General features: G+C 34.2%; 1 protein-coding gene across 1 annotated transcript in view; it reads left to right on the top strand.

The window, feature by feature from the left end:
• Positions 1-13229, top strand: part of FMN2 (formin 2) — a 382777-nt gene that overhangs the window by 242200 nt on the left and 127348 nt on the right. Inside the window, exons 10-11 of the mRNA XM_032389271.1 lie at positions 2592-2651; positions 2771-2891. Coding sequence (XP_032245162.1) covers positions 2592-2651; positions 2771-2891 — 181 coding nt within the window. The remainder of the gene's footprint in view (positions 1-2591; positions 2652-2770; positions 2892-13229) is intronic.

The following is a 13229-nucleotide window of genomic DNA, read 5'->3' as shown; positions in this document are numbered from 1 at the left end:
TCTCCACAAAAAAAAGAGAAGATAGTAGGAAGGGAAAAATGAAGGGGAGGAAATCAGAGGGGGAGATGAACCATGAGAGACTATGGACTCTGAGAAGCAAACCAAGGGTTCTAGAGGGGAGGGGGGTGGGGGGATGTGTTGGCCTGGTGATGGGTATTAAAGAGGGCACGTATTGAATGGAGCACTGGGTGTTATTCACAAACAATGAATCATGGAACACTACATCAAAAACTAATGATGTAATGTATGGTGATTAACATAACATAATAATAATAATAATAAAAGAATCTCCACACAGAACTATATGATAAAGAAAATTATGGTCATGTTTTTAAAATTATAAATATAAGTAAACGACGGCTCATAGAAATGGAAATACTAGAATTGTTCTTCCTCGATAATGAATATAGTTGACCCTTGAATGATGCAGGGCACTGACCTCCTGCTCAGTTGAAGATCCGCATATAACTTTTGACTCTCCTAAAGCTTAACTACTAATAGCCTACTGTTGATGAGAAGTCTCACCGATAACATTAGCCGATTAACACCTATTTCCTATGTTATATGTAACATATATGGTATTCTTACAATAAAGTAAGTTAGAGAAAAGAAAATGTTATTAAGAAAATCATTAGGAAGAGAAAATACATTTCCAGTACTGTACTATATTTGTTGAAAAAAAATCTAAGTGTAAGTGGACCCATGCAATTCAAACCCATGTTGTTCAAGGGTCAGCTGTAATTCCCACCTAAGAAAGAGATACTTTTTATTGTTTTTTCTGTTGGCCAACAATTCATTTGCTCATTCATTCATACATCCACTCATACATCCATTTGCCATTCTTTCACTGAGTTCTATGAAATCCCACACACTGCTTTTCCAAAATTGAATAAAGCCATCATCCTGTCTTGGAACACCAGCAGCACATACAATTTTTGTGATTTTTATGGTTATATTTGTTCAGATGCTATTATATTTGTATGGCACAAGTTTTCACAGGAACCTCCAGTATGTCAACTGGATAAATCACATTTGTTCAAAAGCAAAACTCTCTTCTAAGCACTTGAATAGTTCTTAACAACTGATTGTTGGATTGAAACAAGTAACATTTGCAAATAACACTGGAATATAAATAGCATCAACATAATATTTAGCTTATAAAAATGGATCTGAAATAGATTCTAATAATTATAATTATATATGAATAAGGGATTATTTGTTTTTTATTGGTTGATATATCTTATTCAATCTCCCAATAAGTTAAATTTTATCAATTTAAATAACTACAAGGAATAATCTAGATAAAAATTGCATAATAAAATCAAGAAACAAAATTTTATTTTATAATTTCACTTGCATTCTCACAAGAGTTATGTGAAGTCTTCTTTATTTGGTTCTTTCTGTATAAAGCAAATATAACTGTGTCTACTTCTTAGTACTATTTGTAGACCTGTATGGACAGAGCTGTTATTTAGATCACTCAGAATTTTCATTCAGCATGCCTATCAGCAGGCATTTAATAAATGTTTTGTTAATTGATTCAAGTATGGTTAACCATTTCATTGATTTATAAGTTAGGAAGGAGAAAGGAAAGTTGCTTTAATTATTTACAAGTGAATGCTCTTTCTAATAAATATATTACTTTTATTATTGCAGTGTATAACTGCATAACATATTATTATGTTATTATTACTATAAATTACTATGAGGGAAGTCTCTAAAAGGTGTATTATCATATCATGTCAAATTAAATTATAAAGGGATATTGCTTTGTATAAATAGAGGGAAAATAATGGTTAGATTGAACATTTCAGGGGATGTAGTTTGTGTCGTACGGTTTTTTAAAAAAATATATATTTGTCCTCCCACATTCAAATTATCTAGTACTAATTTCAAGTGATGCAAAAAAAGAGAAATCATTAAAAATGCCCCTAAGTGTGCCAGAAAGGGGGTGAAAAGCTATTCTTTGAAAACCATTAGAATAGGAACAATCCTACATTTTTTTTTCCTATAGAAATACACACATTGCATTATTTATAGCTGTGAGGACATTAATTCCTCAATCTCAGTTGCTGACATAGCAATTTATAATATGTATTTGCATTTTTAAAGCCCCTGCTTACTTAAAATAATACTTAACTTTATTTTCCTGATCCCTATACTAACAAATTTCAATCAGTCTTACTGTTGGAATGATACCTGCTGGTCCAGAAATGGTATAGAAATAAATGCTGGCAAGATTGAGTCACTTCAGCTAAAGTAGTAGTTATACCTTTTAATGATAAAACATGACAATTAATGAACTAATTTTCTGATTGAGGAGGGCAAAAGCAGCAAAGTATTCACAGTTGAGACTCCACCCTAGAACAGTTGTGCTTCTACTTGGAGCTTAGATTAGAACATTGGGAAAAACAGGATCTTCTGTGCCATTAAACTCCTTTGATGCAGTGGTTGAAGTACTTTGAAATGTAGGATCTCACATTTTATTCTAAATGTTCTCATTTATATATTGATTTACTGGAATTTATTTTACTTGACACTGCATATTTAATATTTAAAAAATATATTTTTACTTTGGTCTTTCTGCCTAGGACAATAGCAGAAGCCTTTTGTCATATATTGTTTCCTATTATCTTCGAAATTTTGATGAGGTAAGACAGTTTTTACATATAGTTCGATTTCGTTGTTGTTTTGCCATTGCCATTGTTGTTGTATCTTTATTTATATTAATGCTGGTTTGTTTTAAAATTATGTGTTTCTTGCTAATTAGGATGCTGGAAAAGAACAGTGTGTTTTTCCACTGCCAGAACCCCAGGACCTTTTTCAGGCCTCACAGATGAAGTTTGAAGATTTTCAAAAAGATCTCAGAAAACTAAAGAAAGACTTGAAAGGTAACTTATAATCTTAAAGGATCATGTTTGTATTACCGAATGCTTTTTTAAGGAGAAAAACACAGACTTTTCAATGTTTTTTTAAGAAAGTAAATCTTAACGGCTTTGTAAAACTACATTTTTTTAGTGTGGCAAAAGAAAAATTTTACCAATAATCTTATTATTTTGTTGTTTAAAAAGTTATGTATATTAGACATTTAGCTATTGAGTAGTATATTGGTTATTTGAATAGCAATCCCTTTCACCAGGAGCAAATTTGATCATCTTGTTTTCACTTGATAGCCAAGGACACTTGTACATTTTTCATGTTATTGTTAAAAGAGAAATAGTTCCTTCCTATCCCCCCTTGGTATACTTGCACAAGATGTTGTGGCTTATGAACTTTCCTGGGAACAAAAATCTTCTTTCATATAGTTGGTCAAAAAACACATGCATGTATAACATTTTATTGTTAGCTGAGAAGCCTTGTATCAAATCATTTTGAAATGAGTCTGAAATTCTTCAGATTTCTAAATTAAAAGTAACATTTAAAGGGCACTTGGGTGGCTCAGTCAGTTAAGTGTCTCTTGATTTCATCTCAGCTCATGATCTCAGGGTTGTGAGATCGAGCCTAGGGTCAGGCTCTGCACTCAGCAGGGAGCCTGCTTAAGACTCTCTCTCTCCCTCTCCCCTTCCTCTGCCTCTCTCCCTTTCTCCCTCTTTAAAAAAAAAAATTGTTTTAAATAAAAGCCATCCAAATTCTAAAAGAAGGAGTAAAACTATTAGTATTTGCGGAGGATAACATTTTGTATATAGAAAACCCTAAAGACTCCACCAAAAATTATTAGAACTAGTAAATTAAGTTTCAGGTACAAAATCAATATACAAAAATCTATTGCATTTTTATGCACCAACAACAGACTATCCAAAGGAGAAATTAAGGAAGCAAACTCATTTTTACAATTGCATCAAAAAGAATAAAATACCTAGGAATAAATTTAACCAAGGAAGTGCAAGATGTATACACTAAAACCTATAAGACATATTGGTGAAAGAAATTGAAGAATATACAAATAAATGGAGAGCTATTCCATGCTCATTGTTTGGAAGATTTAATATTGTTAAAAATGTCTTTTTTACCCAGAGCAATCTATACATTCGGTGCAATTCCTATGAAAATTCCAATGTCATCTTTCACAGAATTAGAACAAATGATCCTAAAATTTGTATAGGAACCACAAAAGATCCCAAATAGCCAAAGTAATTTTGAGAAAGAAGAATAAAGCTGGAGGCATCACACTCCCTGATTTCAAGCTATATTACAAAGCAATAGTAATCAGAAGAGTATAGCATTGGCATAAAAACAGACACGTGGATCAATTGAACAGAATAGAAAGCCCAGAAATAAGCCCATACATATACGGTCAATTTACGACAAAAGAGGCAAGAATATACAATGGGGAAAGGACAGTCTCTTTCAATAAATGAGGTTTGGGAAAACTGGACATCCAAATGCAAAAAAACCAAAACTGAACAGTATCTTACCCCATACCCAAAAATTAACTCAAATTAGGTTAAGGACCTGACTGTAAGACCAGAAACCATAAAACTCATAGAAGAAAACAGGCAGTAAGCTCCTTGATATCAATCTTGGTGATATTTTTTTTGCATCTGACTCCAAAGGCAGTGGCAACAGAAGCAAAATAAACAAATGGGACTACATCAAACTAAAAAGCTTCTGCCCAGCAAAGGAAACTGTCAATAATAGGACAAGGTCCTTACTGAATGGGAGAAGATATTTGCAAATGATAAATCCAATAAGGGGTTAATATTGAAAATATATAAAGCACTCATACAACTTAATAACAAAAACACAAACAACCCAATTAAAAAATGGGCAGAGGATCTGAATAGACATTTTCCCGAAGAGGATGTACAGATGGCCACAAGGCACATGAAAAGATACTCAACATCACTAACCATCAGGGAAATGCCAATTAAAACTACAATGAGATATCACTTCACACCTGTCGGAATGGCTAGTTTCAAAAGAACAAGAAGCAACAAGTGTTGGCGAGGATGTGGAGAAAAAGGAATCCACTTACACTGTTGTTGGTGGTGTAAATTGATGCAGCTACTCTGGAAAACAGAATGGAGTTTCCTCAAAAAGTTAAAAATATAACCATCATTGAGTTCAGCCGTTCTACTTCTGGGTATTTATCTGAAGAGAATGAAAACACTAATTTGAAAAGCTATCTGCACCCCTCTGTTCATTGCAGCATTATTTATAATAGCTAAGACATGGAAGTAACAGAAGTGTCCATCAATAGATGAATGGATAAAGATGTGGTATGTATGTGTATATATATGTACACACACACACACATACACACACACACACAGGAATATGACTCAGCCGTAAAGAAGGATGAAATCTTATTTGCAACAACATGGATGGACTTTGAGTGTATTTTGTTCAGTGAAATAAGTCTGACAGAAAAAGAAAACCTAAAAAAAAAAAAATCAGAAAACAAAACAAAGCTCATAGATACAAAGAACAAATTGGTGGGCAAAATGGGTGAAGGGGGATCAAGAGGTACAAACTTCCAATTATGAAATAAATGTGTCATGAGGATATAATGTAATGTATAGCATGGTGACTTTAGTCAGTAATATTACAAATTTGAAAGATGCTAAGAAAGGAAGTCTTAAGAGTTCCTATCACAGTTGGAGTGCCTGGGTGATGTCATGGTCATGAGATCGAGCACTGTGTCAAGCTCCGCACTCAGCACAAAGTCTGCTTAGGACTCTCTCTCCCTCTCCCTCTGCCCTTCCCCACCACACACTCTCTCTCTCTCAAAAATAAATAAATAGATCATAAAAAAAAAAAAGTTCCCATCACAAGGAAAGAAAATTAATTGTGTAGTGACAGATGTTAACTATACTTATTGTGGTGATCATTTCACAATGTATACAAATGTTGAATCATTATATTATACACCTAAAACTAAAATAATCTTATATGTCAATTACACTTCAATGATAATTTTTAAGATAAAGAGATTTTAAGTGAAAAGTCACATTTACACAGAAAATTTACAATTTTTTTTCATTTTGAATGTAAAATCTCTTTATTCCCTTTATGATCATGAGGGTTCTTGTTGCAGAGCTGAGAACACCTCAGCTGTCTCTTTCAATCTCTTGCTAAGTCTGTTAAGCACAGATAGGGAATAAATAAATTTATGTGAGATTTTCATATGATGTTGTATTACTAGATGAGAAGAGGGTTGGTTACCTCTTTCTATAAATCAAATATGATATCACTTTTTAAGAGATTGTATCCCAGTTTTGAAATATTTATCCAAAGATTTTGACCTGTAATCAAATTTATGGAGCTGTTATAGTCTCATCACAGATGCTTTTATATGGATTTAAATCAACAGAGCAACATTATATAGTTTGATTTTCTATCTATTTTCTATAGTTTGATTTTCTAAATGCTCCACAACATTTATTTATAGTCCTGGTGCATGTCAGGCATTTGCGAGGTGCTGTGGAAACCATAGATACAATCATCACTGCCAAGGAGGGGTGAAATTCTGTCACTTAAATGCTCTCCCTTAGAGCCTCAAATAAGGGTGCCCATTGATTGAGCCCAAGAATGACTGCCTTGTTGCAAAAAAAAAAAAAAAAAATACATAAAGCTATGTTACATTTATATAATACTATGATACTATATACTTAAGTATGATTTCTTAAAATAATAGGAAACTTAACCATTCATGTGTAGTACGTATTATACTTCAAAATTTGCCAGGTATCTTGGTTTGCTTATGAAATTCTGCATTTTTTCTCTGTCTCTGTCTCTTTGATGTGGTGCTGGGGGCATTTCTGGAATATCTGGAAAATACTTCACACTTCAACAATTTGGTCTTGCAGAGGATTTTGTAGTTTGTAGGTAATTTAATAAATGAGTGGAATGGTAATCTTATCACCAGGGGATTTCTGTTTGCTTTGGTTGGTGCATCACTTGGAATGTTACTTCATTTATTTTTCATATCTACATAGTTTCTTATTACAGTTATTAAATATACATGTAGTCATGAAAATGCCAAGTTCTCACAAGTCTTAGAGCTGAAACAAGGGAAGGAGCACACACCAGATCATGGTTTTGAAAAGGACAATTGACCAGGGCCACTGGGTAATGTTTCCTCATGCACAGCTATCTTCTTAAGCAATGTGGTTAACTACACACATTAAACGTTGAGGGGGCATCTTGGCAATTTTTAGTACCTCAGAGGGGTGAGAAGGTGATGATTTTAAGCCTCACAATTTATACTTCCCATTGGGATAAGACAAATTTCTCTAAAAGCCTCTTCCCTCAACTAGTACCAATGGCATTTGCTTGCCCAGTATTTTCTCATTTGTCTATGGATTGTTACAATTTGCTGCTCTAGAAATGGAAAGTTTCATGACCAAATGAACATAAGAACTGCTGGGATAAGATAAATTTAAAGGGAATTCACAGTGTTCTCTGAAATGTGTTAGTATTTCCCTAATTTATTTGATCACAGAGTACTTTCTCACAGAGTATCTGATAGTTTCTCTAGTCAGTGGAACATAGTTTAAGAAATGCAAGCCTGGTACCATGTTAGAAACAGAAGCATGGCATTTGCCTCTAAGGAGCTTACAAAGAAAGTAGGGAAATGAAACTATAGTTTATGAACTAATATAATTATATATTTCTGTTCTTATAAAACAAGATTAGCTTGAAGAGCAATTTACAAGGCTGTTAAACTCTGAGGTATCCTTTAAACACTGACAAAAAAATCATAATTTAATCATATGTGTTACGTTTTGCTTTTCCAAAATTTGAGTTTTTCCATTGAAAACAAGATATTTTGTAACACAAGGAAAGAAATCTTATGCGCTGAAATTTAAATTCATTTTCTGGGAAAGTTTTAGCATGACTGTAGCATTTCATATCAACAAGGCCTAATTTAGTAAAATTGTCTTGTGTCACTTTTTGCAGTCAAATGCTCTACCACTGAGCTATACCCCCCCTTGTGTCCCTTTTTGGAATGAGATTAGGTATAATTAGATATGTACATTGATTTGACTGAATGGGAATCAAAATTGAAGACCATTGAATTATGTTACTTTTGATATAATTTAAAATAATGTCTACTTTGATAAATAACTTATTAAAAATGATTCCTTCTAAGTGACCAAATTAGGTAATTCATTTAGGAAGATTCAAATAGCCTGTTCCCTTTTTTCTTTTTTTTTTTCCAGAAGCAAGTTGTTTTAAGAAAGCTCAGAAAATGAGAGATGATGTGTATAAAGAGTTTATCTCAATACTTTCCATATAGTAAATATCCAATAAGTATTGGCTATTCATAATAAGGAAAAAAATAGAAGAAATGGTGTGATTAGTTTGATAAAAAATAAACTATAACCATTAAGTTACTCATCTTCTGCCTCTATCACTTCTTTTTTTCTGCTTCAAGACTTGATTTATTTCTGAGGAAAGACTGGGAAATAATGTGTTATGGCTCAGGCATTGTAATAAAACAACTGAATCTCATTTTAGCATTTTATAAGAACATCCACTAGGTTTGGTTTCTACAGTTGTTCCCAAGATTTCCACAGCTCCTCAGGGTGCTCCCCTGGCTTTCTTAGCTCAGTGACATGTAGTTTGTTAAGCAACCTGATCTGCTTTTGATCTCTTCTGACTGTCAGCAGTGTTTCTTGTTGCAGTCCTGCCAAATGACGACTTCTGTTCCAGTGCCTTTCTTAGTTAGAAGTTGTAGCAATTGCCACATGACTTAAATCAACTCAACATGTACGGGGCATTGAGTAATTAAGTTACCGGAACTGGACAAGAATGTTCTCATGCAAATTATTTCTGTATCCTCCCTCCCTCCCCCCACCTTCAATAAGAGACTTGAAAATGTTTAAAATTCATGAACTATATCTTCAAATTGAAGTCATGTCTGTGTTCAGAGATATACAGGAGAACCCAGTCTTTAAAATTGTCTGTATTGACTTATATTTGTGCGTGGCAATTTTATTTACAATTGTAAATTTCTGATTTTTTTTTTGTTTGAGGGAAAAATGATATTATGAACTCAATTCAAATGAAACCAATAGCTTTTTAAAAAGTAACATTTTGGGCGCCTGGGTGGCTCAGTTGGTTAAGCGACTGCCTTCGGCTCAGGTCATGATCCTGGAGTCCTGGGATCGAGTCCCGCATCGGGCTCCCTGCTCTGCAGGGAGTCTGCTCCTCCCTCTGACCCTCCTCCCTCTCATGCTCTCTGTCTCTCATTCTCTCTCTCTCAAATAAATAAATAAAATCTTTAAAAAAATAAAAAATAAAAAGTAACATTTTACTATGATTTTTAAAATGAGTCTCAGTTCAGCATAGGAACATCAAACAGCACTGAAAAATGTGGAGAAAAAATTGTGTTTATTTGTGATTCTACAGTCCAATGATAAATAACATTAGTATTTGGTATATTTTTATCTGGTGTGGGTGTGTATTGCTTGTGTATGCACAAATTATACCACTGGAGCCATGACACATGTAACTGTTACATTTTCGGCTTTATAGTTGGGTCATTTATTTATTTATTTATTTATTAAAGATTTTATTTATTTATTTGACAGGGAGAGAGGGAACACAAGCAGGGGGAGTGGGAGAGGGAGAAGCTGACTCCCAGCAGAGCAGGGAGCCTGATGTGGGGCTCGATCCCAGAACCCTGGGATCCTGACCTGAGCCGAAGGCAGACACTTGACGACTGAGTCACCCAGGTGCCCCTATAGTTGGGTCATTTAATTAATTCACATTTATATTCTCTCATTATCCTTATTCTGCTTTGGCTTTGCTTTAATATGCACATTATGAATTCATTCATTCAATCATTCATTCATTCATTGTCTTGCTCTGTACTTAGTGAAAACTTTCAACTTGAAGACTGATGTTTTCCTTAATGTCTTCGGAATTCTCAACAATTATCTGTTCAGTGTTTATCACTTTTCTTTCCTTTACCTGAAACTCTTCTTAGATGTACATTGGAGCCACTTTAGTCTCACTCTCTATGTTTCCTAACTTCTCTTTCATATTTTAAAAATCCACCACCACCTTTTTTGCTATAATCTTCGTGCATTCCTCAACATTGTCTTCTAGTTCATTAAGTCTCTTTTTGGCTCTGTCCAATCTGATGTTTGTATTATCAGTATAACTAGTCATGATAATATTTTTGTTTCCAGGTTTTCTAATATGATTTTTATCACATGTATTTTTACCTTTAAAGTAATTTCTTGTTCTTATTTTAGATATTATCTTTCCTTTATCTCTTTGAGGTTTATAAAAATATATTGAAGACCTTTTTGGATTTTCTATAGTTTTTGTTTCATCCAAAATGAATCCATCTTTCATTTGTTAATAGTTATAAGCTATCTTTCTATTCATTAGTTTCATTTTGGTATTGGAATGTTGATTTAAAACAAGTGTCAGAAAATTACAGCCTGTGTGTTAATTGAGCCCTCTTTTTGTAAGTCAAGTTCAGCTGGGACATAGCCATACACATGCAATTATGTATGTATTGTCTATGATTGCTTCTGTGTTGCAAGCTGAGGCTTTGACAGAAACTGCCTATCAGTCTGTCAGTCCCTTGCTCTCTCCCTTCTCCTGACCCCCCAAATCCTTCATTCTCTTGATTTTTTCAATTGCTTTGACAAGGCCTGTTTTTGCCCCCCAGGCCAGAACCAAAGCTTCTGTTGGCAGCCTGGGACTCCTGCCCTGTGCCTACATAAATGTACATACATGTACATATGAGGCTTATTACAGATTCAGTATCAAACTAGTGACTGACTTAGCTCAGGGCTGCCTGGAAAGCTGTGTCTGCCTAGGCTTGCTGCCCCAGTCACATAGCTACATGTGGACTGTAGCTGTTTTCATCCTCCTTTCACAACCTGGGGAGCTCAGTCACAGCTCTGGGTCTCCAGTAATGAGACCGGTTCCATTTCCAGCTGTGTGAACTCTCCCTTCACCAGGCTCTACATAAGCCAAGCTCTTTACCTTCTTCTCTACATGCACGCTCCAGTGACCTCTTGCTTCAGCACTGCTTATTAACTTGGGCTACTCTAAAATTTCTGGTCCAAGGAGATATTAACATTTTTTAAAGTATACTGTGTTGTTTGCTTTTCTCTTTTTATGTTTTCATTTATTGCTATGTGTTTTCAGCAGAAGGAAGGCTCAGCCTATGAATTCATCGTTCCATTTGACTGGACATCTGTATTCACTTTTATAACTTACATATTTTTTCCCACTGAAAATTATAACATGAGCATTTTCCCATGCCATTAATACAATTCAAAAACCATTTCAGATGATTTCATAATAATCCTCCTCATGATTGTGCCATAATTTAGTGAGTAATTTGATTCTTGTAAGAAAGAAATTAGACTTTTCCCAATTTTCTCTACTCTTAAGAAATATGTTGACCATCTTTATTCATAGTGCTTTTACTATATCTCTGATTATTTCCTTAACATAGATTCCTAGAATTATAATTACTGGATCAGAAGCCATGAACTTTTTTTTCAGATTCTTAATAATTTATTAGATTTAGATTGTAAGGAATCTTGGAGCTATTATAGTCTAATACCTTAATTATTCAACAAATGTTTATTAAATTAATAGAAAGTACAAATAAAAAATAGACCCCTCATAGTTCATAGATTAATAAGAGGGCCAATGATTATATGAATAACCACTATGTGGTATAACAAATATTTAGTTATATAAAGAAGATACTATAGAAACATAGACTTAAATATATATATATAATTGGAGAATTATATTTAAATCAGACTTTGAAATATCAGTAAAATTTTCTCCAGGAGAAAGAAAAATAAAATTTCAACAGTGGGAAAGAGCATGAACAAAGTCACCAGTCTTGCCACATTTTTGGCTTTGATTATCTATTGACCCATGGGGCCAGGCATTTCTTAATTTATATCAGGTTTACATCTGAGGGACAAAAAATATTCATACCTGAGTTGGCTTACTGCAACAGAATTCGTAAGTACGGTCAGAATTGTGCATATATATGGTTTGATAAAGCCCCCCAACCAGTAATTTTTATATGCCTTTCAAGGTAGCTTGCTGTGCTTACTCTGTGTCAGTGTTTTACATATATTAACATAATTTAATCCCTATGATGATAATATTATCATTAATCTTCTCTTTAGTGAATTGGTAACTACAAGTTAGAGATATTAAATACCCTGCAAAGGGGACTGGATCTGAACCTGGGGAACCCAATCCAGAGTTCATCCTCTTAACATCAACGCTAATGTTGCTCCTGTTAAGGTTTTTCTGAATGGAACCCTTCAGGGAAGATTTGACATTGACTGCCCTTAGCTCTTAGTACATGCCTGACATGATCTGGACTCAGTAAGTAAGTAAGTGAACCAATAAAGTAAAGAAATGGATGGTAAAATCTGATAAAACTAGAATATAGGGTGCTCAGGGGTGTGCAATTGGAGGATGTCTAGGCACCCTTGAGAAGGGTCTTAAGGACTGACTGAGGAGTTTGGACTTGATTCTGTGATTGTTGCTTAGACATGGGAATGCTTTTAGGCAAGGATGCAACACACTTGGACATGCATCTTTGAAAGCCCACCATGAAGATTTTGTGAATGATGGTTTACAGGGGAGACCAGAAGCAGGAGACCTAGCTAGCTAGTCATAGACATTGAGGGCATAAGCTAAGTTCCTTGTGGTTGGAATGAAGAGGAGAAAAGGTTATGGGAGTTTTCCGAGATACACTGGAACAAGATTCTGTAATTGCACTGATATATACAAGGTAAAGAAAAAAGAGATACAAAATGACTTTAATTTCTATCTTATATACCTGGATGGATGCAAACCTATTACAGAAGGAAACACAGGAGGAGTGAATAGAGGTGGAAAGTAGTCTATGACTTAGTTTGGACTTGTTAAAGTCCTTCAGAACTTGAAGAGATTACATCAAAAATGAAGTAAAAAAATATGCAAGGAGCATGAAAAGCCCACAATTCTGTTGTGACTTGGCTAAGATCAGAGCTCCAAGTGAGTCAGCAGCAGATACCCAATTTCACACATTCATTTCAGCATGCTTTCCACCACCCACCCAGATTTTCCTATTACATCTAGAATTGTAATTCCTACTAAAAGTCAAGAGCACCCTTAGTATGAGAAATGATATGATTTTAAAATTACTCTACTAAGGTATATTTTAATTAGAAATAGGTGAGAACCTGAATCTTTCAAATTATAGTGTGCTTTAGCATAGCAGATGAAAGAGTGGA

The sequence above is a fragment of the Phoca vitulina genome, unplaced genomic scaffold (genome assembly GCF_004348235.1).
Source record: "Phoca vitulina isolate PV1807 unplaced genomic scaffold, GSC_HSeal_1.0 scaffold54, whole genome shotgun sequence".
Classification (NCBI taxonomy): domain Eukaryota; kingdom Metazoa; phylum Chordata; class Mammalia; order Carnivora; family Phocidae; genus Phoca; species Phoca vitulina.
The sequence above is the reverse complement of the archived record's forward strand: the minus strand, read 5'-3'. Positions and strand labels throughout refer to the sequence as shown.